At 39.3% G+C, this 26,717-nt stretch overlaps 1 protein-coding gene across 1 annotated transcript; it reads right to left on the reverse strand.

The window, feature by feature from the left end:
- Window positions 1-1,604: 1,604 nt before the first annotated feature.
- Window positions 1,605-25,647, reverse strand: dusp3a (dual specificity phosphatase 3a). The gene is made up of 3 exons (XM_031743366.2): window positions 25,245-25,647; window positions 14,890-15,122; window positions 1,605-10,238 (listed from the first exon to the last, which is right to left on the reverse strand). Exons 1-3 carry the CDS (start codon window positions 25,433-25,435, stop codon window positions 10,009-10,011), a joined length of 654 nt encoding a protein of 217 aa, XP_031599226.1. The 5' UTR covers window positions 25,436-25,647; the 3' UTR covers window positions 1,605-10,008.
- Between the last annotated feature and the right edge of the window lie 1,070 nt (window positions 25,648-26,717).

The raw sequence follows: 26,717 nt of genomic DNA on the forward strand, positions 1-26,717 counted from the left end.
TGGGATAAATGAAGAAGAATAACTAAAAGAAAATCAAATAAAATACAATGTGACAGAACAAAGTAGTCCCAAAAAGAAAAGATTTGTGCTTAAAGTAAAATAAAAACTGAAATAAAAATATTTAATATTTATTGATAAATATTTCATCAGCTCAAAACTGAATCAACATATAAATATGTTGTACCCTTCCCCTGTGCTGATTTTGAAGTTTGTACAAATTACCTAGTCTTGGTAGCCGGGAATCAGTCCGCCAGGCCGTGGGGCGGCCTTTGCCATGGGAGACCCTACTAGGGGGCAAAAGCCCCTGGACAATATAGCCTCTGGGATCCCTGGGACGCACAAACCCCTCCACCACGATAAGGTAGCGATTCACGAAGGGAATCTGAGGCCATGGTTCTCAGCCAGAAAAGGGTGGAGTGCCCACTCCGGGTCGGGGATGAGTTCCTGCCCCAGGTGGAGGAGTTTAAGTATCTCGGAGTCTTGTTCACGAGTGATGGGAGAAGGGAGCCGGAGATCGACAGACGGATTGGTGCTGCGGCTGCAGTGATGCGGACGCTGCACCGATCCGTCGTGGTGAAGAGAGAGTTGAGCGTAAAAGTAAAGCTCTCAATTTACCGATCGATCTACGTCCCTACCCTCACCTATGGTTACGAGCTGTGGGTAGTGACCGAAAGAAACGAGATTGCGGATACAAGCGGCGGAAATGAGCTTCCTCGGAAGGGTGGCTGGCCTCTCCCTGAGAAGTTCAGCCATCCGGGAGGGGCTCAGAGTAGAGCCACTGCTCCTCCACATCGAAAGGAGTCAGTCGAGGTGGTTCAGGCATCTGACAAGGATGCCTCCTGGGCGCCTCCTGGGCGAGGTGTTCCAGGCATGTGCCACCGGGAGGAGGCCCCAGGGCAAACCCAGGACACGCTGGAGAGATTATATCTCTCGGCTGGCCTGGGAACGCCTTAGTGGTCCCCTGGACAAGCTAGAGGAGGTGGCAACAGAGAGGGAGGTCTGGGCTTCTCTGCTTAGGCTGCTCCCTCCACGACCCGGCCCTAGATAAAGCAGAAGAAGATGGATGGATGGACAAATTACCTAATTTGTGCTTTTGTTAGTTAAGCCTATTAATAAACTGCTTGTGTACAACACACAGAGCAATAAGGGCTCTGTTGTTAGCCAATGGCCATCTCTTAATCATTAGTTTAATAATGCTCTTATTACAATACAACATGACCTGAAGCTAGTGACCGAGCCCATAAAGTCATCAGGAAACTGGAATGTTTTCCCATAGACTTGTATACAATCAAAGGAGTCGCCCCCTAGCTGGCAGTTAAGAAAAATGCAGATTTAAGGCACTTCTGTGGCCTCACCGTTCAGGCCTAGAAGCTATGATCCAAGTACTGTTGTTTTTTGGGGGGGGGTTGGGGTTTTTTTAGGCCACTGTTTACCAATGTTTTCATATTTCATATTTTATATCTAAATTATTAGCACTGTCTGGTTTGGATGCAACAGTTTCTTGATCCCAGATGATTTTCTCCCACGGGAGACAACACAGTCACTTTAAAATAATCGTGTTACTTTTGAGAAAATAAACCACTCAAAGCCGTTAATACCTCAGCCATTTATTTCTTAAACATAAGAAAGAAGGGACTTCTCAAAGGTAAGAAAAATAACATTGCAATTTAAAATCAAGTGCACTTCAACGATGTCTCGCTCTATAATAAGGGAGCTGTCCCTTCCTACTGTGTGAAGTGAGATACACAAAAAACTCAAAAACATATCGTAAAGAATCGATCGTTTCCGTAAGGCTTTGGGTGCCGAGTGCCGTGTCGTTACTGTTGTGATGCTTATGCTGAGATGACAGTGGTGGTGACAAATATATATATATGTACAGAAAGGTGACAGATTACAGGAAAAAAATAAGAACATAAAGTGGCTTTTAAAGGTGTGGCACGACTATGAGCTGCAAGAGTGGCTTCAATGCTCCTTGGCACTGGCATTTGGATGATGATGAGCCACAGTTTCCTCACATAATTTCCAAACCACTCTTTGTGCCCCGTTTATGGGGCTACTGTCATCCTTGAAGAGACAAATGTCATTAAGGGGACAAACCATGCCTGCAAAATGCCTCCAACAGCACAACAAAGCCACTGGATCCCCTCACTTTTCCTTTAATTTGCCACCGATCAGTATATATGTGCATATACCCATTAACAGCCAATACAACATCATCGCAACAACATCCTTTGCAACATCTGTACATATCTGTACAACAGAAATATGTGACGAGACTGTGTAATGGACTCCATTAGGAGTCGGGCAGTGGGCTCATTTGTGCTAAAACTCTTGCTTTAAGCTGTTTATCAGGATGGGAGTGCAAAGTGGAAGAAAAATGATGACAGCTCTGGATGTCAGCGCCTTACCTGCGCCAGATGGTATTTGCAAGTCATTTCCGGTGTTTGTTTGAACGCCCTGAAGGGTAAGAGAAGGGAAGGAGTTTACTACATCATGAAGCCAGATGAGTTTCCATGATGTAAGATATCGGCTGTCAGTCACAGAGGTCTTAAACATGGCAGCTTCTTGCCTTACAGATGGCCGAGACACGCCACACGGGACAGCGAGTTTGAGTGAAAATCGCAGGAAATTATTTGTAAGTCAATTTAAGGTACTTTTCTGAAATAATAAACACAACTACCTGGCTCCAGTCGAGTAATTTAACAACCCTCCATCCTCCTCTCCTCTGTGGTTTTAAAACGGGCGCTATGAATGAGCTGCAATTACAGTCTGGCCCTAGTCTGACTACCATCATACATGTGAGTGACTCATCCAAAAACAACACGGATAATGAACTCACTGGTTACACTGGAGAAGTGGGTCACACATTTCCTACCATAGAAAAAAACCCCTCTGAAATAAAAACAAACAAACAAACAGCCTTCTTTAATGAAACTAAGATTAAACTTTAATCTAGATTAAAAAACTAAATGTTACTTTAAGGAGAAAATAAGTCAAAACTTTTTTTTAATAACTCCCAATATCAAACAATGTCCTATCTTTACACTGTAACAGCCCAGTTACAGTAAAATGCAGCAATTCACAACGGTCTTAATGCCTTTTGTTACATACTCAGAATATAGAACCATATATATCAATATCAATGGCATTTCAACATTTTCGATAATACATAACACATACTCTATTACCCACAAAATGATGCTGGTACTGTTTAAACAAACGGGTGCTTCAGATCGGCAATTCAGGGTTTCACATAAGGGGCAAAAAAATAAATAAAAAGAGACATAGACAAACAACATGAGACTGGATTATACATACTTACGATGTGTTAAAGTGGACCTATTATGCTCATTTCCAGATCCATATTGGCTTCTCTTCACTGGCTCCCTTCTCCTTAAAATCATTCAGTATCACGGTTAGCATTCACAATCAGATCCTACGGTATCTTATATCTGAATTATTATCTGAGTATTATCTGATTTAGACTTCTGCAGTGAGTCTTTTTAGAGGCTGTGACATGAACTACTCCAGCGGCCGACATTGCTGGCAGCATTTATGGTTGTGTGTTAATTACCTTGTGGTTGTGTCGCAGTGTTTTAAATGCGGTGCCTGCCACGATAGAAACAAATAAAATGTCCGGCATTTTTCCCTCCTGGCGTCACGACTCTTTGTTGTGGTCAGTATTTTTTCTCTTCAAAGGCAAACATATTTATCCCTCAAGTTTTTCCACTTCTCTGTACATTCCCTCGTCCATTCCAACAGGTTTGGCAGTACCCCTTCAGGAATTTGCTGATATTTGCCCTTATATTGATACTATGATTATTATTCCTTATATTGAGGCAATGGTTATTATTCTCTTACTGACAAATTTTAAAATACAGATGCACCTGTGGCATCAGTTTCAAAATCCTTGGACTTCCTTTTTGAGTTATCGGATTTAGAAGATTTTCAGAAAACTTGACCTCTGACCTTGACCTTGGGGTTGAGATCACTGAGATCCAAACTTGTCTGACACTTTTAACAGATACATCTATGGTATCAATTTGAAACTCCTAGGTTGCCTCTTTCTCACTTATTACATTCACAAACTTGGGTGTCCACACCGCCCGCCCACATGCCCGACCGGCAGCGTGATGACAATATCCCACCGGCGTTTTACGGCTGAGTGGTAACAGTACTGGACAGGCCAATCATGGTAGTTGTGGGCCATGTTTATGGGACTTGTAGCCTCATTTCTAGGGTTAGGATGTAGGTTGTGTGATAGGGTTTCAGAATTATTTGCAGATAAGATGAAGCATAAATCCCCAGTTATTTGTGGTTCCTAAAGTTTCTAAAAGTTGAATGGGAGCCATTCAGCTAAGGAACCTGTACATTGGGTTCAGGAGACAGAGGACCTCTCTTTAAAGTTTCCTTTAGGAGAATGATAATTGGCATTGAATAAGGTGACCCTTAACGACGCCCTGTGTGTCTCCATGCCACAACTGCATGACTTTAATTTTGATTTTGTCTGGAGTTTGTGTTTTGTTCTGTTTTCTCTCTTCCCCCCCCACGAGCCAGTTTCTTCCTATTAAAATTAAGTTCTTTCTCCCCACCATTGCTGATGCTCAATGTTGAGGCTCTCTCACTAATATTGCAGCCAATATTCATCTTAATATATAAAGTACCTCAAGAGAACTGTTGCTGTGAACTGTAGCTATATAAATACAGTCTAAAGCTTTGCATAATTCTCATTCAAAACAGTCCATATTTATTTCATACTGAGCCTTGATGCAGCCCCTCCATTTGTCTTCTGTTTGCACTGAGCCATTTTAGCTCCCTAACTGCAAGTTGTAAAATGAGCATGCATCATTGTTATAGTAATAAAAAAATTGAAAAATACATATGCATAATAGGTCCACTTTAAATAATTAAAATTGGTGTGCAAACCAGTAGATTTGTTGAACAAGCAGGTGGCAGTGTTTTTTTCTTTTACAGAACAGTGTTTTAGCCAGCAGTGTTGCCATGATAAAAACTCTCTGTTCACATCATTGCATCCAAAAAGTCACTTCAGTTGCATCAGAAAACATCTACCGTGGCTAGTTTGGCCTACCACAGAGTGCTTTAAAAACCCTCCATGAGTTACTCGATAAGCCGGTCGGTGTAGGCAGTTGATGCTTTAAAGTACATACCCTCATCCTGGAATGAGCTGAGGACATTTATACCAATTCCCAAATTTAAAGAGATACCAAACTGTGTCTTGTTGTTGCTTTTTGTGAATTCAGAAGGAGGGCAGTATTATAGAGCAGATCCAAACAGTTGCATGAGTGAAACCCCAGGCCATCCGAATGATGACAAAGCCAATCATCTATAATATAAATCGTTTCTGTCGCGTATGTCGCTTGGAACTGACAATTTAAACACATAATATAGCCGTATATCTGTACTACCTTTTCATTGATAATAATGGTGGTGTGGGGTTCATGATGAGGTGATGGGAATGAGTGGTATGACGCATTTACTAAATTATACGTAAAGGTCGGGAATTTGAACTACTGCACCCGATTTATCTTGCCACAAGAGGAAGCAGCGTTTGCAAGATGTGAAGTCAAATGCTTTCCTTAAAACATTTTCACATGTATAAAAATGGCCAAATGAGAGGGCTCAGAGTCAACTGGAACAACCTGCGCATGAACCGCAATCACGAGCGCACTCGTGTTCTCGCTCTGCAGGGTTTGTCCTCGGTTTTAACTCCCTGTGAGAACATTACCTTCTCTGACTTTTCCTCCTGGCCAATAATGAGTCAGAGGCCACAGCAGCACTGGACATTTCAGTGTATGTTTTGGAATCAGCACAAACACATGGCCTTTAAAATGTCTCTGCTGGCTGTATATTTGTAGGCTCATGTACTCTTTACTTGCACTACACGGACCAGGAAGGTGCTTTTTCCTCATTATTAATCAATCTGAGAATTGTTCTCCTGATTGATCAATAGGTGATTTGGTGAATAAAACCTCTGAAAAAAAGTGAAAACTGAACTTTGTAATTTCCCAGAGCCAAATTATCATTAACAGTCCAACAGCAGAGATATTTTACTTTAAGACATAAAAATGTGCTGGAGCAGTCAAATACCTTCTTGAAAAATTCATTTTCAAACAAGTAAGTGATTAATTTGGATAGACTTCCATTGCTTGCTTTGAAATATGAACATTTAATGTGAGACTTTAATCTCAATCTGCTGCTTAATGTACCTACAATTATAAAGAAAAATATAAATGTAAAAGCTGACTTATTTAATGGCACACTTTGCTTGACTGCTTTGTGCTCGCTTTACGTAAGAGGAGACAGCAACAAGACTACAGATCTGCAAGGTCTGAACGGCTGAAAAACTAGGACCATAAAATATCCAAGTCCAGGCACTCAAGGTGGATCTTTAGCTTTATATCAAATGCCTTTTGTCACTTTTCAAAACCTCCCTTTAGTGTCTGGACATGGATCTTTTATGCAATATTTTTGGTCATATTTTTTCCATTTCCTTTTTTTGTTTCATTCCATAAGCACGAGTGGTTTGAGTGACACCAGACGTGCTCCTGTTATTTCCTTTCACCTCTAAAAATATTCCTCTCACTAATACTCTCATCCAAACAAACCCATATATTGATCCTAAAGCATCATAAGCGAGAGATGGAAATAATGCCAAATGAAATGGGTGACGGGATGAGTCCATCCTTGGATGTGATGGTCACTTGCGTCTAATGATGCCACCTGCATCTTGCTGTATTTAATGAATCCATTTGCACTGATATGAAGACGTTACGCTGTACAAAACGCTACTTAGATACAATGATTACATGCCCCAGTATCCTGGCTACACCAGGAAAAAAAAAACCCTGCCATCATAAGCACGTTTTGCACAATTGCGATATGAACTACCACAATTACACAGAACAATTTACATGCACATCATATCCATATATTAATGTGCATGTAATTAACAGAAAGAATGAAAGCGCTACATACAATTAGAACATGTTATATAAAGACGATACTGACGTTACCTACACGTTATAGACACATTGCTCATACATTCATATATGTCAACACTTAAATATGTATATACAGTATACATGTATATATTTAAATGTATACAGATATATCAAAGGAGGAATAAATAGTGCCATTAATGAGGTGAGAACCTAGTTTTCATCTTCCTCTCTTGCGTGACGACAATCCTGCCAACATGACATTTAGTTCACGAGTCTATGCGTGTCTGATCTCGCTCGTGCAACTTCTAAAACAGACTCGAGGACTCATGTGGTGCAAGAATTCACTCCATCGCCATCCTTCCTGGCACTAGGTCTAGTTTACAGTATTATGCCCAGTATTAAATACAGTGTCTTTCAAAATGTACTGCTGAACTAAAGTTGCCTATATGTAACAGCTACTGCCTTGTTAGTCATATAAATGTGATTACATTCTATATATCGGATGGGGTATTGACATATATTGCAATGCTTTAGTGCACACAAAACAAAAACAAAAACAACAAATTGTGATCTAATTTGACCCTGTGTGTGTATTAGTTAGCGTATGACACACACATTTAGGGGTGAGATAAGTGACATGTTGTGTGGGGACCTCTGTGTGGATGAAACAGTGGTTTTGGGATTCTGAGTGAATGGCTGTGTCAGGGAATTGGCAGTGGGCAACTCTCTGGTGGCGTGATGGCTGGATCTTTCTGTTGAAAGCGGGTGGCATCCCATCTGGGTGGTGCATTTGACAGTTAAAACAACAGGCCCCTAGTTTGAAGGTGGCAGAGTAAACAACAACATCTTAAACACCTCTGGGTTTGAGAAAGTGGGTTATGAATAAACTGCTCAAACTGCAACAGTAACTATTTTGCCATCTTTAACTGAAGAACCTACATTCACATGCAACAGCCTTGTGTTACCTTTATATTATCCAGAAAAATCTTATCAAAAAAATAGAAGCTCCTGATACAGGTGCAGAAATGAGGTCATGCTTTGATGTGTAATGCAGAGAAACACCACCGGAGGGCAGTCTCTACAGGGGAAATTATCATTTCAGCTCAGTAAGCTGTTAAAGGAGGCAAGTGCAAGTATAACTAGTAAATTGTTTGGGAGTATTTTACGTTTAGCCTTGTTGATAAAGATAAGCAAGTTACGATTTTCCTCTAAGAACAAGAAGTCGTGCTGCTGGGTTTCAGAAAAAAAAAAATCATAATCCTAGTTAGCTATTTTCTCCATATTGAGATCATGATGATGACTTAACATGTAACAATACATGAAAATTATGCAACCTGCATTAAATCACTTCTTAAAACACATTTTTATACTTTGGCTTTTGTGTGATTCCATAACTGGATGTCTATTCCCTTCTGGTCATTGTTTTGCTTATCGCCCGTTTCTACTCTTTCACTAATGCATGTTCAGTTTAAAATGTTAAAATTTAGATTATTTTTGTTTCTTTGTATGTGACTTTAATGTGTATTGTGTCAAAGCACTTTGTAAACTATTTTTTAAAGGAAAGCAATAAGCTGAAAGACAAAGCAAGAGTTACTGACAAACAACATACTGATTATGGTATTTTAAGAACATTTAGCAACAGTGTATTAGGGCCACTGCGAGTGTGTAAGGGTCTTGGTAAGGATGTTTACAATCTGAGAAAAAGTCCAAAATCTTCAAGATTACAATCATATTCATAAATTCAGGAAAAAAGGACAATTTATTCTTTTACAAAAACATACAAATTCATGAGAAACAAAGGCAGATACAAGTTTTTTTCCTGTAAATTTGTGACATTAGCCTCAATTTTATTTTTTGTTAACCTTTAGTGACCCTAACATGCCATTGCAGTGTCGCAAATTTGAAGACTATCAAACCTAAACTTATTTTTAATACAAATGTTATTAAAAGAAAGAAAAGAAAAGCCGTCCTCTGGCTACAAACATACTTTAAAACCACTCACATGGGCCCATTACTGGGAATGAAAATAAGCTCATTTCAAACTGAAGGCAAAGCATTTCCTGTTTTTAAGCAGATATTTGATCCAGCGTTCTCCTCAGATTTCTGCATCTACTCTACTGAGCTACTATCCAACTGCAGTGAACACTCATCATATCAGAGGCTAAATATGGCTGCTACGCGAACGCCTCACGCAGCTCATTCTTTTTAATTAGCTCGACCTTTTCCTGTTCTCGGCAGCGGCGGACTGTCGACAACCGTTTGCGCTCCAGATAAATTTCATGCTACCGCTGTCAAACTAGAGGCCTGAGAGTCTGTTAACTGAAATGCTACATTGTGTATTAGGGTGCATTAGAGTGTGAGTCATCTGTGTTTGTGCATTAAATCTATCTTCCAACGGGAAGAATTGAGGATTTTTAGGATTGAGACTGGGCGTCATTTTTTTTTTTTTTTAAAGATTTAATGGAATGTGGGATTTTCCTTCATCCATTCTGTGTTGCATCATTTGTGGCCATCCACTTTCAATATTTAGGAGTTTATTTGGAATTATTTAGAGTACTCCTGCTGGCGGAGACATCACTGACATTCCCGGCAGTGGTAAACTATGGAATGATTGTGCTATAATCTTCTATTTCCTACAAGTTTGTAAGTAAAATTTTAAAATCAGGGCAAAGATATCAAATTTCTAAGTTGTGGGAATTGAAGGAATGCTTTAAGTAGCTCAGAAATGAGAGGAATTCAGAGCTTTAGGGTATGAGCAGCAAAATCTGTGTGGAGTTATAAAAAGGGGGATGGGTTTTTTTGAGATCACACTCTTTGTAGAACAGCAGTGAGAGACATGGACTAAAGATTCAAACAGAACAGCATGTACATGTGCAAGTGTGTGTGAACACGGGGAATAATTCCACAGATAAATGCATGTATGCTTCAGAATACCCCTGATGTGTTAGATGAGTGCTGGTTTGGTCAGGGTGGGGTCAGTCTACCAGAGCAGCTGCAGCCAGTCAAAGGCATGACCGGAGGAGACGGGGCAGCACCTCTCCAGCTTTCACTTGGCCTTTAATTTGCCCAGGTCCCCGTTCAGCTTGCCCTCCTTTGCCAGCTTCTCGTTGAGTTGGCACAGTTGGCGAAGGAAGCCGTCGTTAGGACCGATCTCTCTCTTGTGCCGCACAGTGGCCACCGCCAGCCGTGCATCCATTCTGTGGCGCAGCATGAGGTAAGCAACAACCATGGTGGGGGAGCGGCTGTAGCCTTCTCTGCAGTGTACATACACCTTCCCTGGAGGACACAGAGAACAATAAGATGAAAGCTGTTTATGGTGTGAGGCTGGTTTCAGACACACACACCACAGAGAAATAGTTTTCATAGAAGAGTTTTCTCAGGCCTCACTGTGGCTCCTCTACTATCTGTTATCCACTGCACAGGAAGAAGCATGAACTAGTACATCCTGTAACTAACTGTCACTCTGTAAGAGCGTCACAAATATCTGTTCCCAGTATAACACTGGAAGAAGCATATAAATGAAACTTGTCGGATGAACAATGACCAGCTGCTGGAACAAGAAGTCTTGGTCCAGATATCTGCTGATTACAGAAGACGCTAAAGGCTGCTTGACTGCCACAAAAACTATGATCACAATTATGACAATTATTCATGAAGTCACGGAATTACTGAACTGTGTATATTGTCTTGATTGGGATTTCTTTGAACTTCCCTTTAGATAGCCAAAAGACTTTTCAGTCAAAAAGATCTATCTTTGCTTGAGCTAAACTAAACAGCAAGTGAGTTTGAGATTTAAGAGAAAGCACTCCAGTGTAAAGAAAAATGTGCACTTATTTATTAATTAAGCCAAATATATGAGAGTGGATATTCCTTATATGGTCACCCTAGGCACAGGCTGTTAAATGAAGCCCCTCCCATTAACTGTTTAAACATATTGTTTGTGAAGAACAGCCAAAAAAAAAAAAAAAAAAGCTGGCTTTTCAGAAAGGAGCCAAAATAGTTGTTCAGGCAGAGAATGAAGTAAACGTCCACTACAAGATAAGTAAGGATTAAAATAAACCATGAATCATGCAAAGCTACTCTAGTCGAGTCCAAGAATACACATTTGGAGTTTGAAATTAACACAAAAAGTCCCCTTTAATGCAAATCATTAATCAAATCAAATACATTGTGTCTGTTTCTTTTTATTTCTCACACGTGGGGCATTAAATTAAGATAACTGAACATTCAACACAGAAATAAAACATGATTTTTCAGGTTCGTATGAAGTATACAGTGTCCTTAAAGCACAAACAGGAGTTCTCCCTCATGGTAGCTTTGAGACTTTGACTGCAGGACAAAAAGTAGGAGGTGGAAGAAAATGAGGAAATGAAGCAGAAACAAATAAATAGAAAATAAAAGATTGTTAGAGTAGTTGGAAAACATATGCTGTGGCCAAGGTTGTCCAGCAAAGCAGCTTCTCTTCTAGAAGCTGCATATATAAGACATGACCTCTGCTGCAGACTCAGCAAAGTCAATCATCTTCCACCAGCTGAGGTGAACCCGCATCCCGACCACAGCAAAGAATCAATGTCGTCTTTGTGTGTGCAAAATACACGTGTGTTTACTATTCTGTATTTTTATGTTCATGCCAGTTTGTGTGTTTGTGTTCCTTTTTAAGGTGTACCTTTGTCCAACTTACACTTCCATTACAGACTGGCTAAAACGCCACAAGGGATTTAACTTGGCAACCTTCACAGAGCTGCTGATGTGCTCGGCTCAGGTCAGATCTGCAGATTCTGCACTTTATTTGAAACCCAACACCTCTCTCTGTCTCTACTATAGTTTTATCCCCAACATCTCTCTCTCTCCCTCTTCTCTCCTTTTTCTTTTACTGGCTCCTCTCTTATACTCGACTGGGAACACTTCCATGCCAATGACGTGACCTCTTCAATACCAAATCACCCTGTCTGCCACAGATCAATTCTAATTCCACTGTATCCTCTTGTTAGACACACACGCTCTTTGGCTCTCAACTCACTCACTCCATCACTGTCCAGCTCCAATATCCCTCAGTCTTTACTGTGTCTTGTATTTTATTATTTTATTAGGCTTAATAGTCTTATCTGTATATGTTGGAAAAACATTAAATGCTATCCACCGTTGGGCACTCGTTTCCTCAACAGGAGTTGTCAGTGGGTGCAGTCAGCATCGTTCTCTCAATGCTGCAGTCCTCCTGTGGACCAAGCTAGCAGCATTAGCATCCAGTCAGAACTGCAGCACTGGCACAGCTATGTACACTTTGACAACCCCCTGACCGACCCTTTCTCCCGTTCTTTGTCTATTTGTATACCATTCATCCGTTAGATTGACAGTTGGCACTGGATCTACAGAAACAACATATGATTTAATTACAAAATATTTAAACAGTTTTCTAATCATGCTCCCTTCACTACAACATTAAAAAAAAAATATATTTCCGTTTATGCTCCCCGTGGGGGACTGTGCATGTCCCCCATTTCCCATACAGTAATCCACCCATGCCTCCACCAAGGACATTATGAGAGTGATTACGTTTATGTTTGTAGTTAGAATATGGAAAAATGTGCCTACCAATTTCTCAGGGCCCAAATAAGAAATGATTAATTCCTGGAGTTTATCTGTAATCATATTAGGAGCCAGGAATTTAGACGTGGAAAAAAATTTCCACATTTTGCATATCTTCAAAACTCTAACTAAAATGAGAAAAACTCATCCCGATGCTCTTAGGAAAATATAAACTAATTCAGATTGAGCTAACCTTCTGGATCCAGGCACTTGATTCACGCATGGTGTGGAAGTATGGGCATGTATCATCATTTTGTTCAGACCTTAAAGGTTCAGTGTACTGTTTGATGGAGCTGCAGGTGACAGAACGATTAGGCAGAATTTTTAAAAGTTCTTCCAGCAGGATGCCTACTTTTTATTGGCAACACACTCCAAATTTGCTGAACTATGGCCGTGGTGTCCTGCCACTTGCTCGGTGCAGCAACACATTTTCATTGCATTGCATGAGCCAATGAAAAAAAAGCATCAGGCTCTTAAGGCTCTCTCAGTGATCTGCAAGAATCTACCACACCCAAATTAAAAACAAACAATCAAAGCAAGGAAGCATCTCCGATACAGTCTCAATGGCTGTATCGAAGCAGCACCCTTCACCCCCTGCATGCCCTCAATTTGTTGAGCTAAATAACTATAAATAATAAATTATTAATTAATTTAAAAAATATAAATTTTGTCTGAAATATACATTCCAGCATAAATTATTATCTATCATCCTTTAATTCTAGATCATGAATCCAACCATTTCTCCATATCACCACAGTTGATGCAGTTAAATTACTTTTTATCATTGCAGATTTAATGTGTTGATTTTCTGTTGATTGGAGGAAAATACACAGATCTGCACACTGTAACCTTGTGTCTTCATTATGAAAAACTCACAGGAGCAATGCATCAGTGCAGTTCCTCATTAAAATCTTGGACCTTGGACCTTTTCCAAGCTCACAGCTGAGGGTCACAAAATGTCGCACTTAATGTGGCACAATGCACAAATGTCAAACTGCAGCAAAACCACCAAGCAGAGATGAGACATGCTCTCCTCATATTTGTGCTGCTAAATCTCTTATGCGCTCTTCTCCACAAGAGCTCTTCATTCTTGATTTACCACAGCACTGTTGTGACAAAAAACATCCGGGGAATTAAGATGCTCAGTTTCAGATTTGAAACAGCTGCTACTATTCAACATTCAAAGTTTGCACACCTGAAATGGTGTATAGTATGCCTGACCTAGAAGTTGTATGAAAGTGAAGACTCAGTTCCCTGGTGATTTCTGTATCTTCCCCTTTCTTAAAACTTTTTACTGCAGTACTTGTTCTGTTCTTTTACGCAGTCCCAAAGTATTACAGCAGCCGTTTAACATCTTACAGGTGTGCATTGTGACGATGCTGATGTGCAGGGATGTGATCGGGTAATGGAATATGGAGCAGGACTCATGAGTGTGTCAGATTTAGCGAGAGGTGTTCAGGGCCACTGTGATTATCTCCTGTTGTTGCTTTAAGATCCACAACAATGAGGAGTACTAAGACTGAAACTAAGACTGGATCTTGTTAGACAAACAACAAGAGGAACTTGTTTTCATGTCTCAACTTGTAGGAGCAAATTACTTTTAAGTGTGAGCTATTGAAGTGAGAAAGGCATAGTGCTCCCATTTGTTAAATAAATATAAATATCCAGCATAAGGGATAAATTTCTTTGAGGTGCTGGATATATTTAGGTGCTAGTTTTACCCCAGTTTTGGGGTACTAACACATACTAATACTTACGTAATGTAATATAGTCAATCAATCTGTTCTCTACCTGTACATATATAAGCATACAGACTTCCAAGCAGCATATATAGTCAATAGAGGGAAAACAATGGGCTTTTTCAAACACTGAGTGGGTGTTATTTCTAGTTAAGGCTCCTGAACCACTTTTTAGGACCTCGCTAAATTAAAATAGTCTGAAGAATGTAGAAACTATGTATTATTTTTGTGCTTTCTCAAAGAAGCCAACTACAAATTTGGCAAACAGCTATTTAACAGAATTTGGTGCTTTTCTTTGTCACAAAAGACCGTAACAGGAATTTCTTTGGTCTCTGGACAGCTTGTAGTCCACAGTTTAATGCACATAAGCGCAAGTAAGAAAAACATCCCACTGTCTGTCCTTCTTTTTGTCTTTCCCATATGCAACGTGTTAGGATGTCCTAGCACTCTGTAAACTTGTTGCTAAGTAGCAGATCACTTGCACACAAAAGCTTGGTGGCCATTACTTTAATATTCAACTAAAAACTAATACATGTATTTCAAGAGTTAGCATTTAGCTCCTTAGTCCAATAGATAAAACATATATGACAAAATAACCCCACCTTTGCCATTATTGTGCGCAAGGGCCTTGTCGATAAAATCAGCCCCTTCCTCAAAGAAGGCACTGAGGTCGAACTGCTCTGTGTCATTGGCCTGGATGCCATGATAGGTGATGCCCGTGCCAGCGTAGAAATCCGCACTGGTGTTCACATGCATGAAGGAGGTGCCCTCTGCTACATTTAAGACGTGCGTCACACCAAGTTTCTGCAGACGCATTGTATTCTGAGCGACAAACCTGCAAAGGCGAGAAGAGGTTAATGATCAGAGATGAAAAAAATGATCAAATATGCTTGACAGTCTAAAATTTAATTTCAATTTTAGAGGCACTGGACTAAACTCACAGAGCCTCTGAAATTGAAATAAAATGATGAATGTACATTCACAGAGCAAGACATCTGAGACAAACAACAGTACTAACAACACCTGACAGATACAGCAAAGCAGTGTGTCAGCACAATTTTTTTTAAAGTGGTATTTTGACACACAGGTCGCAATAACACCACATGCAGCACACAGTGCTGGCTGTTTCGCTGCATCTGTTGATGAACAGTCAAATACTGAGCATCTGCTGGGAGACAAAAGCAGCTCCCTCGTACTGATTTTTCAAAGAACAGTCACATTAAAGCGCCTTTTGTCTCAGCTTATTTCCAAAGTAGACTTCTCATGACTCGAGGTCTAATTACAAATATCAATCAGACCTACAATCGTTAAGCAACTTTTCCAGTTTAAAGTGCTTCAAAGGTTACCGATGGTAGAAGTGAGAAAAGAAAAATAAATATGCAGTGATAAGTAATGTAAAATAAAATTTAAAAAATGAATTTAATAATGCAATACAATTCACTAACATGCCATCATTCATGTTAACATTAGCACATGTGCTCATTAAACACTAAAGTAACACAGTTTCCCTTACCCTATATATTCATCTAGTTAACATAAACTGTGTGGCCAGACTTGCACTACATTTTGAAGGTTTGGAATAATTTTTTTTGAAAAAAAACGCATTTATTTCAGGATTTCCTACAGAATCACAACACGGACTCCTGTTACCGGCTGCAGTCCACACTACAGAATGAGACTCTCAGGTAATCACCACAACAGTGACCAGGTCAGTGTAATGTAAACCAGGAAGGGCTGGGCTAGCTACTGAGCAGTTTAAAACAAAGTGAAGTCAAGTTGATGGATAAAAAAAACAAACTGCTAAACATCCTTGGGTGTCTGTTAAAATACTGCCTACATCCAGTGGGGGGCATGAAGCACTCTAATACAATTAATATATCTGAAATGTTAATAAAATGTTAATTGAATGAATATTGGAATCATTTAGATCATTTATTTTATTTATTTTTCCTGAAAATCTAAGTAGAGGTTTATTTTCAGTAAGCATTACTCCTATGTCTATGGCACATAAGCACAGCTTGTGCTGTTGTACTGTGCTGAAAATAAGAAAAATAAAATTAGGCTATTTGAGTGTCTAAAGCATCAGCCATTGTGAGTTTGATTATAGTCCCCCCCCAAAAAAAGTGTTTTTTCTCAGTAATGGTTAGTTTTCATACAGCAGTGTGTACTACCCTCTTCACGAACCAGTCCAATCCAGCTCTAATGGGCACCATTTGAAACTGCATGCTGAGGACCTATAAAGGTGTCCATTTTTCAGTCTGCAGACTCTGATGTATTTGTTGTTTTTAATTTTTTTGTAGGACAACAGACAAAAAAGAACAATCTCTCTATTCTCAGACAGCTCTGCTCCAGTATTTTCACCTCCATCATCATTCACCCTACTTCCAGGAAACAATGAATCTGTTTCTGCTTACCTCCTGCTCTAATACACATCCCCTTTTAGAACTGCGTTATTGCACATTAGACCCATACAAAGCACACAGTCCCACACAGCTAACAAACCATAACAAAGCAGTACAAGCTTCTGGCTGCTCCAGCCTGCCTGGCCCAATGCCTGCATCCACATCCAACCTGGCCAAAGGCACTGCCCATTGATTCTGAACAAAATACCTCCTTGTGTATTTAGGTTATAAGTTGTATTCCAATGTTATGGTACATTTAGTGCCACTAATTGCACATAATTTTTTAAATTTTTTTAAAACAAAAGAAATTGCACATAATCGAAAACACAAAGAAATAGAAGAAAGAAATAGAAATGGAAAAGAAAATTGGAAGTATATAAAAGCTGTTATACATATTATGGCAAAGTTATGATGCAAGCAAAATATATTTCATTAAAGATTACTATATTTATAAGATGACTGCTATTTCTATCTGCAGTCATTTGTATTTGGTGATTTAGTGATTAGTGGCTGGAGGTGGGTTTCAAAGTAGCTTGCAGAAGAACCAGCACCTATGGGCATAGCAAAGCAGTGCAAATAGCACGTCTTATGCTAGATTTGTCAGTGGGATGCAATGAAAGCTATCAGCTGAGCCATGAGCTTATGTTAGCTGGCACTGAGAGCAGCTGATCTAACAAGATCATAGCTAGGCATGGGACATGAGGAGAGCTGATAACACCAAAGCTTTGGTAAGCATCTGGACAAACACTGCTGCTTCAGTATAAGTATTTATGCAACGTTCACTGACTGTTAGAGAGATTTTTGTATTAAGAAAGTTTAGATTATGGACTCAAGTGCATGGCACGGGGTAGCTAAAAAAAAAACAAAAAAAAAGAAAAAAGTAGTTAATACAAGAATCTAAAAATACAGAAAGTCCAACAGCTAAAAAGAAGTCCAAAAAATAAGCACAGGAAGCAGGAATGAAAAGTAAACATTGTGACAAAGTTGTGACAATTGTGACAAAAGGGAAAGACAGGTTTATAAAAGTATACAGGGGTGAATGGTGATAGGAGACAGGTGGGAACAGGACACAGGTGGATGCAATCAAACAGGTGAAAGTAATGACAATCACAAAAGAGGGAAAAGAACAAATGCAGGAATTAAAACCAAAACTAAACTAAACTTCAAAGTTAAACAGGAAGTTACCTGGAGGAAAATGAAGACTACCACAAAACACAATGAAAGACACAGAGGAACACAGAAGGCAAGACCAGAACTCAACAAAACCCAGAATGCAACAAGCATCGTCTTATAACCATGAAGCTGCTCTGTATGTTCTCCAATCACGGTAACAGGGCTAAATTCTTAAAAGTGTTGTCTCATTTCACTAGATTTACTGAAAAGGCAGCTTAATGTAATGTAAAGAATGTAAAAAGTATGTTGTAAATATACTTTGAAGTTAGTGTGAGCTGTTTTGGAGGCCAGACATAATTTTTCTTTGGTCATAAGTTTGCTAAAGATTACTTAGTTCGATATTATGGTGATAATTTGACATGAATAATCATTAACTTAATAAGCCTGATGCAGTTCTTGAATTTCATTTACCCTGACCTTATTTTTAGATGCAAATAAAATTAAAAACAAATAAAAGAAAAAAAAGAGGTCGTTCTTGACATTGTGGTGTTTTTATGGCTATAAACACAAAGGTTACAGTTGTTGTCTGCCAGCCTGCTGCCATCACTAAATGTCTGGAGTTACAGATGGGGGCAAAGAAAGCCCCAGGTGGAAGCTCGCGTGCCTCAGGAAATCTGCACAGTGACAATGGAGTGAAAATGGGTGAGAGACTCTGAGAAATCCAGAAATAAATGCATCAGTGAATTCTCCACAGATTAAAGTTTGTGAGTAATAATTCTGCCTTGGCATGTGTTGTTTATGTTTTTTGTTCTTATATCTGCAGTTTTATTTGCATACACTTATGCTTAAGACATATTTCTACTACAATGCAATGGACAATAAAGTTTTCTGATTCTGATTTTAGACATACATGTTAACTGAATTCTCTCATTTAGTTATCTCATCTGAAGCTGAACTAAACAGCAAGCATGTTTTTAGGTGCTTCTAGAAAGAGGTGAAATTGACACTAAAGGAAAGGGGTGTACTTTATGTATAACACATAGAAAAAGTGAGGGATCCATAGCAAATAGGACAAGAGTGACAGTTTTATCAAGATCATTTCATTAAGATCAATAATAGAAACCAAGATTATAGCTGAAATTAAAATTTACAATTTTTTACATTTTTACATATATGAAGGGAGAGTAGCTTTTTCTAAATTCTGAAATTAAACAAACATAAATGAGCATAGCAATAAGTCAGAAGCAGCAATAATCTGACTTATACAGACTGTAGTATCAATGATAGTGTTGCTAAATTCCTAATAATACCCATCACTAACTGCAGCTTGACCTTGTAGCCTGCCTTACAAATACTATTCATGATTTAAGTGTATATATGTAGTGTTTTCATTTAAAAACCATGACTTTTCACAAATCTGTAAATTGTTCACTCTGACAAAGCTTTACTATACAGGCTTAGCATCAACATGAGCCTGGAGGCGAGGTGAGGTGACCCTGGGCAGCTCCCTTGAGGTGGAGGCTGCAAAACCCTCTCTGCAATACCTAACAAGAAATTCTGCCACAATTTTACTTTGCAACCAAAGGAGGGATGAAGCAGCCTGTCTGCTAGCATCGTAGCTACAGGGCAGAGATTCAGAAATCCAGGCTACACATTCATAATATCTTCATTTCATTCACAAAAAGTCTGTGTATATTTAGACTAAGCTAGTGCTTATAAATGATTCAATATGCATGTACACTATGAGCACTTAAATGTAAAAAAAAGTGAAGCGAGTAAAGCGTAGGCATGCGTATCTCTTTGTGTGTAAAGGGTAGTAGTGTGTAAAGGCCTATACTGTACTTCTACACAACACAATGCAGAGGCACAGTAGGTTCAACTGGGTTCATAGCCGATGGCTTCCTTCCTATTTGCTGGGCCTGTCCCGGCCTCCTTACCCTGGGATCTGCAGTCCCAACACATCCATTATTAAAGACCAGCTTCACAAAGAGCCAGAGCGTTTCTCAAAGCAAACAACCACACCTCAAGTCCCTGAGCTGCACACCATGGTTTAAGAGTGCTGACTACAACTGAACTGAAAACATTGCAAGCTGGCAAAGTAGACTCATAATCCATTTATGGATGCAAACATTGACTAGTTCAATAAACACAAGTGCTGCTCTAGTCAACGTCTTGTTTATTGAATTAGTGACTTTAAACTTTCACTGAGTGTCTGCTGTATACATTCTTTAAGTAAAAGAACTGAATAAATCAGCAGAAAGACTCAACAAATGCAGATGTGTGGTCAAAACACCAACATAGGAAAGAACTGTCACTCCAGTTGAGTTCAAGGACTAAGAAAACTTGTATTAACGGGCAATTGGCAGGTAACTATGGACAAAATAATTTCTTGTGATTGTGAAGTGGGCGAAATCTGAGAATTGAATGCAACTACCAATGAGAGTGAAGAATACTGTTGACTGACAAATGAACAGGTAATAAATAAGTTAGAGGGTTACGTAGGAAACCAGAGCCTGAAATGTCCGCAAGCGACTAGCTGTGAGCTTTAAAGTGATGCACAATGAGCGAATGTATGTATGTACAAAAAAATATTAACTTACAATTTAATGGTCTGTTGAAAATGTTAAATCCTTACAGAGTACCAAAATGGGATGTTTTTTGGGAGCTGTATAATTATCCCTGATTTTTCTATTAAATGAAAATAAGCAATGCTGTACATTTTCCCATCAAATGTCAGCATGAGTGACTACTGTATATCTTAAATGAACAGTTATTATGTAAATGAAACTGTGTCTTGACCTAAAAAATTTAAATCTGGCAGGCAACTGTATATCAAAACCTAAAAATGGTTAATGGGTCCAATTCCTGAGGGTACCTATGATAAGAAAGTTTAATGAATATTTTCAAGGACAGATCTCTTTCTAATTTAAGTCGAGCGAGATGCACCACATGCTAGTCTTGTGTTAATAGATGCACTGGTTTTCATCCAATTGATTTTTACCGGCCAGCTACATAATTTGATTTATAATGAGGTACAACTAATGAGATGAGCAGGGAGGATTACTGGGTCCCAGAGGTGGAAACCGTGGACAAGGCACAGCCTTTAATCAACAATCAATACCACCTCTCCCTGCCTGAGATATGTTTAATATCACATTATGTTACACTGTCCTTTCAAGCTTTTCTAAGCTCTAAGATATGCTTTAAAATAAAACAGCTCAGTAATTACCCCCCACAGAAAACTCAAACCTAGTTTGTTCATCAGACATCAAAATCTCTTCGACAAAAGAAATCATAAAGCTGAGAGCACTTTAGAGTCGCTCTTTCATGCTGACAGTTTTCTCTGATCAGCTTCAGCAGAGCGCAGGTCTGCCAGCACTTTGTTTGGAGACTTGGCCGAACAGATTGGCACATCCAGATTGATTGTGTTGTAGCACTGAGCTACAGTAATGTGCTTGTATTCTGTCCGGCTCGCCCTCCTCCGCCACTCTACTGGCAGTGATCGGAGCCACAAGTTTCTCTGAGGCATCCCTGAATCTGTTCTCTCTACCACAAATCCATAAAGGTGGCATTAAGAGCTGCTCTGTAAAAGCTGGTATACATTACTACACAGCAAAATATATGCAAAAGAAACTAAATTTGTGTCTTTAATAGCAACAAAATTACACTTTAAACACATAAAGAGGTTTTTGCAAATTAGCCCAGTTTTCCAAGCAAACTACACGAAACTGTGGCAATCTGGTAATGACGGTAATCTGGTAATCTGGAAAGGACCATTATTGTGACCAGTTTCACCTAGAGACTGCCAGCAACCACTCACCAACCAGTTGAGGAATATATGTTTAAGAGTAACTTTGCTAATAATGATGGAGCTAATAGAAGTGGTCAACAGAAAAAAAAAAATAATAGCGCTGTTTTAACAGCACCCTCTTTTATCTGTGAGCAAATGCACCCTCCTCAGAGTGCGCTTGTTGATGGACCTTCAGAAGCTGGTGATAGCCTAGCATACTCAGGCGGATGGTGGACACGTACATGCCCATGCAAGTTAGTCATGTTTAGAGTACTTTGCTCGCAGTATATGTCAGCACAAGCGGCACTCCACTTTGGTTAGATCCTTAGGTTTACTTCTTTCATCTGGTCTAAAGCCAAAGAAATCCCAAATTGGCGACTTCATAATTTTTTTTTAGTGCGATCAGCGTTAACCTGCCGTCATCACGACTAACGCAATTAACAATTAACCCATCTGGGGTTAGGGTTAGCGTTAGTCAGAATCTCTGAAATGTCTCTGTCAACCCATTTTGGGCATTTTGTCCAAAGTTTGTTAGTTAGCGCTCCAGATGGGTTGAGCGCGTTAAAATTGTTTAATCGCGTTAATCGTGATGGCCGCGTTAATGCTGCATTAATGCGTTAACGCTGACCCTAATTTTTTGGGAAATTAGTTAGTCCATGTTTGGACTTCTTCTGTGTTGTAAACGTGCAAATCAGTCCGTCCATGATTACATGGCTCCGCCCATCAAGTCTGCGCATGCACAAATATATTGCCCAGTGTCGATTACTGGACTGACAATTGCCGGTTGGAAAATTTTTTACATATCGCCCAACCCTAATTCACGCCTACAGCCAATTTCAAATTACAGAGGTACTTGGAGAAAATCCACACATGCAGAGGGAGAGCATGCAAGCCTTACACAGAAAGGTTCCAGCTTTCTGTTCAGGTGGATTCAAACCCAGGACCTCCTTGTTGATGGTGCTAACCAATTCATTCATCCATCCATCCATCCATTCACCCATTCATCCTGCTTATCCTTGTCAGGGTCACGGGGGGCTGGAACCTATCCCAGCTGTCTTAGGGCGAGAGGCAGGGTACACCCTGGACAGGTCACCACTATGCTGCACGGCTAACACATAGCGAGATAACCATTCGCACTCACATTCACACCTATGGGCAATTTAGAGTTACCAATTCACCCAATCTCACTAACTACATGCCTTTGGACTGTGGGAGGAAGCCAGAGTACCCGGAGAGAACCCAAGCAAACATGGGGAGAACATGCAAACTCCACAGGGAAAGACTCTGGCCTGATGGTGTAACTGAACTCAGGAACTTCTTGCTAGGTAACAGTGCTTTATTGGTAAATAAATTAAAATTTTGCCACAAGAGATGTATAGTATTAATAACTGCCTCACAGCATGCAAACAACCAAATCAGGTAAGAAAATATTGGGGAATCACAGATTTGTGCATAAAATATTCATAAACATGGCTGTGCATATGCAAATGGCAAGAATCAGTTCAGGATATTATCTGATATTATTCTTTCTCACATGCAGCACACAGTAGGAGACAGTCCACTTCATCACTACTGGAAATACTCTGGTTTAGGCAAGGGAGCTCTTAGGATAGAGCATGTAAGATATAAAATAGATGATTTCTACTCATTCATTTTAAATTCACCAGACTATAACTTACATTTGTAGTAAAGAGCTGGCAGATTAAAACGCATTAATGTAAATTCTACAGCCTCACATGCAGCTGTGTCGAATAAGGTCTGGAAAAGTTCAGAGCTGCGATGCGTGTATTGTAGAAGAGCTATTAAAGGCAAAGAAAAAGCCCAAAATAGCAATACCAGTAGTGAGACGAGGACCGAAGAGGGTTGTGTGTTTATCTCTAGGTTCAGTGGGAAGATTTTACAGTACATCTCATACACAATCTGAACTGGCTTTACTGGAACACTGGGTAGTAAATTCCTAAACAGTCAGCATGTTCATTACAAAGCCAATAGCACCAAGTCAACAAACAACCATGGATTTATGGTTCAGCTGCTGACCTGTTTAATAAACAAATATACATTATACTGCATATACACTGCATGTGTGGCACGATCTGATATCGTCGTGTTGGGTCTGTGTGTGTGCGCAGCATCTCTTACAGGAAGAAATACATTTTAAAAAAACATACTGCTGCTATTAAGTTAATTCTATTACCTTTGTTCCATGATTTGATTATGCACAAAGAAAGTATTGGTCTGGTTTGTGCCTGTGTTCAGTCTTGGACGTTTTCCAATAGATGTTTACAATCAACTATTTAATACGTGGATTTGTATTTGCAAATAATTTTGTGTTGTGTTTTGTGACAAAGGCACATATATACACGTCACATTTCTTTACATAGATGAGAAATTACCTGATTAATTAGTTACATGCAGGAAAAATATTAAATATGAACTCATTTTCCGGGAGGAATGTGACACATGACCTACTTTTAGCATCTTAGCTACGGTCATTTGCAGTTTTTTGTTCCTTAGAAAATGATATTGATGCACATCTTAAATGTATTCCTACCGATGACCCAACTCTCATTGTAGTCACTAAAACAGCTATATTACTGTGATAATATAATCTTAAGATATCTAAACACAGGTATTGATGATCAGCATCTGTTCTGTAAATAGACGGTTTAAAATTGTATCCATACTTGTTAACATTATAAGTAAACAAAGGAATTAATGCAATATAATTTTATTAAGATAGTGCCAACCTAAAGAGATATGCAGGAGTTTCCAAAAGATCACACAATGACATATGAGCAAACACTTGGTTATGGTGGGGAGCAAGAAATCCTTTTTAATAGTGTGGAGTTTAGACAAATATTTTACTGCTACTATTCATAACCATCATCATTACCATTACATTAATTATCATTTCAGAGGTAAAATGTGTTTGACACTGCTGAATTAACTTACATATGACATGAATTGACTAGACTCCTGTTTTTTCCTGTCTAAAGAGCATCTTCACAATTTAGACTAAGAATTTCACATCTCTTTTTTTCCACAATTTGCTCTGCGAGAAAATGTTTTTCTACTTTTTTTCTTTTCATATAATGAATGAAAGATGGGGGGTGGGGAAAGAGTGGTGACGGTTGCTGTGTTCCTGCAGCCCAGCGGGACTGAATGGGGAGCGGCTTGATGAAGACATGGCAGTGATACTAATGACAGAGAGGGGTTCATTGAGTAAAAACACTTCTTTAGTTTCGTCCTTCGTGTTCTGATTTCTGTGGTTTCCCCTGCTTTAAAGGCAAAGAGGATCACATGTAGATTTGTAATAACAATAATAATAATAACAATACCAATAATAATAATATATTGACAGATAGTCGTGATATTGCAGTGTTATGTTATCCACCTGTCTGGCTACTGACTTCTCCCTGAAATCAGGCTAATATTTTGGGGTTATCTGTTGTCAACAACCGCCTGTCGCTTCCTCCATGATGATGACAGCGGAGGACCACCGCTCGTGCGCGCGTGCCACCCGACATGCGACACCGTTGTCATGGTCGCGTCTGGTCGTTGTATGTGTAGGGAGTGTCTCTGAAATACACGCTGCCCTACCTGTCAGTGTCACAACGGCATCACGTGTTAGATTCAATGGTGAATGACTCACGCGTTACCGATGTATATCCTGGGAAAGACCTCGTTGAAGTGCTGTGTCGGTAGGCTGTAAAAGCCATTGCCGTCGGACAGGAGCTCGTTGAGTTGCTGGACGGTCACCTCGCAGGCTGGAACCGGGACTTCAGCCGGTGGTGGCGGCTGCGGCTGTTGATGCTGTTTCGTAGGACTCAGGTGTTTCTTCATGGCTCTTCTTCTGCTCGCAGAGTAATGTTAGAATTCAGCCAGCGCCCGACTCGTCAGACTCGTTTTGTTGTTCAACAGCATTTTATACGTCCGCATGTGAGTCGTGCTCGCGCTGTCTTCTTGTCTCCAAGGTGTCTGAGTCTGAAGAGGCGCGAGCTCTACAGCTTCACACTTCGTCGGCGACAAGTGCGAAGCAGTTTTTAGAAGGACTTCCGGTCACACTTTCAAAGTAAAAGATACATGTCTTTGAATAAAAAACCTAAAAACTGATTTGTTCTTTATTTTTGCAGTTCATTTTTTTTTTTTACTTTTCAGCATCAAATACCAGATTTAGAAAGTTATCATTTAATTTTCTTATGTTATTTTTTCAATTGCATATATTTTAGATTATAACCCTACATTGAACATCTTTTTTTTTTCGTCATTTTTTCTTATTTATAGATTTATTTCAGTTTGATCGTTGTTTGTGTTTTTTTGCTTTTTTCGTTTTTCAGTTTTACATTTTCTTTTGTGGTCTTTTAGTTTTTATTGTTCTTTTTCAGGCGACTTAATATTTCGTAGAAATGTAGTTGGGAGGGGGGGGGGCGGTATTTTTTCAGTTTCAGGTCTCATTTCATTTTATTAAATGTTATTTTTATTTTTATTGTTTTTACTTTATTTTTTCTTTATTTAAAATGTAATTTTTCTTGTGTGGGGAGATCAACAGATAGTTGCAGCCCATTATGGTCTTTACCTTTCAGAAACAAGGAAACCTGATTACTGAGACAGAACTATGTAGAAAAAAGGACATCTTGAATATTAGTGGGAGTTTTGGAAGATTCTATTTTTCTGAAAGAATCTGCAGTAGGGTTTCAGTTTCATTTTATTTTTTGTGCAACAGTATTAAATCCTGAAACGTACTTCTGCAAAGAATATATGAGGATCTCTTAATAACCCTTGTTGTACTCCAAAGGAAGAGGTTGCAGTTGGTAGGGACAGTGATTCAAGCCGTATCTCCACTGTCTCGGCAGTAACAACTGACTGTCCTGCATAGAGCAATGACCTCAAACACACCCTTCAAGTGAAAAGAAAAATTAAATGTGAGTTCTTATTAACTAAGTACTGAACTCTAATGCACATGTAGCACAAAAATCTAAGTTTTTAAAAGTTTAGTTTAAATTGTGATCTCACACACTGCAAATTTGTTGATGTCATTTATTTAAAAGTTTAATTACAGTTAAAGACAGGCCAGTACTTTTATTTTTTCATCAATACAGGTTCAAGTTCCGGTACTATCTTGTCT

Source organism: Oreochromis aureus, linkage group 8 (assembly GCF_013358895.1).
Source record: "Oreochromis aureus strain Israel breed Guangdong linkage group 8, ZZ_aureus, whole genome shotgun sequence".
In the NCBI taxonomy this organism is placed as follows: Eukaryota; Metazoa; Chordata; class Actinopteri; order Cichliformes; family Cichlidae; genus Oreochromis; species Oreochromis aureus.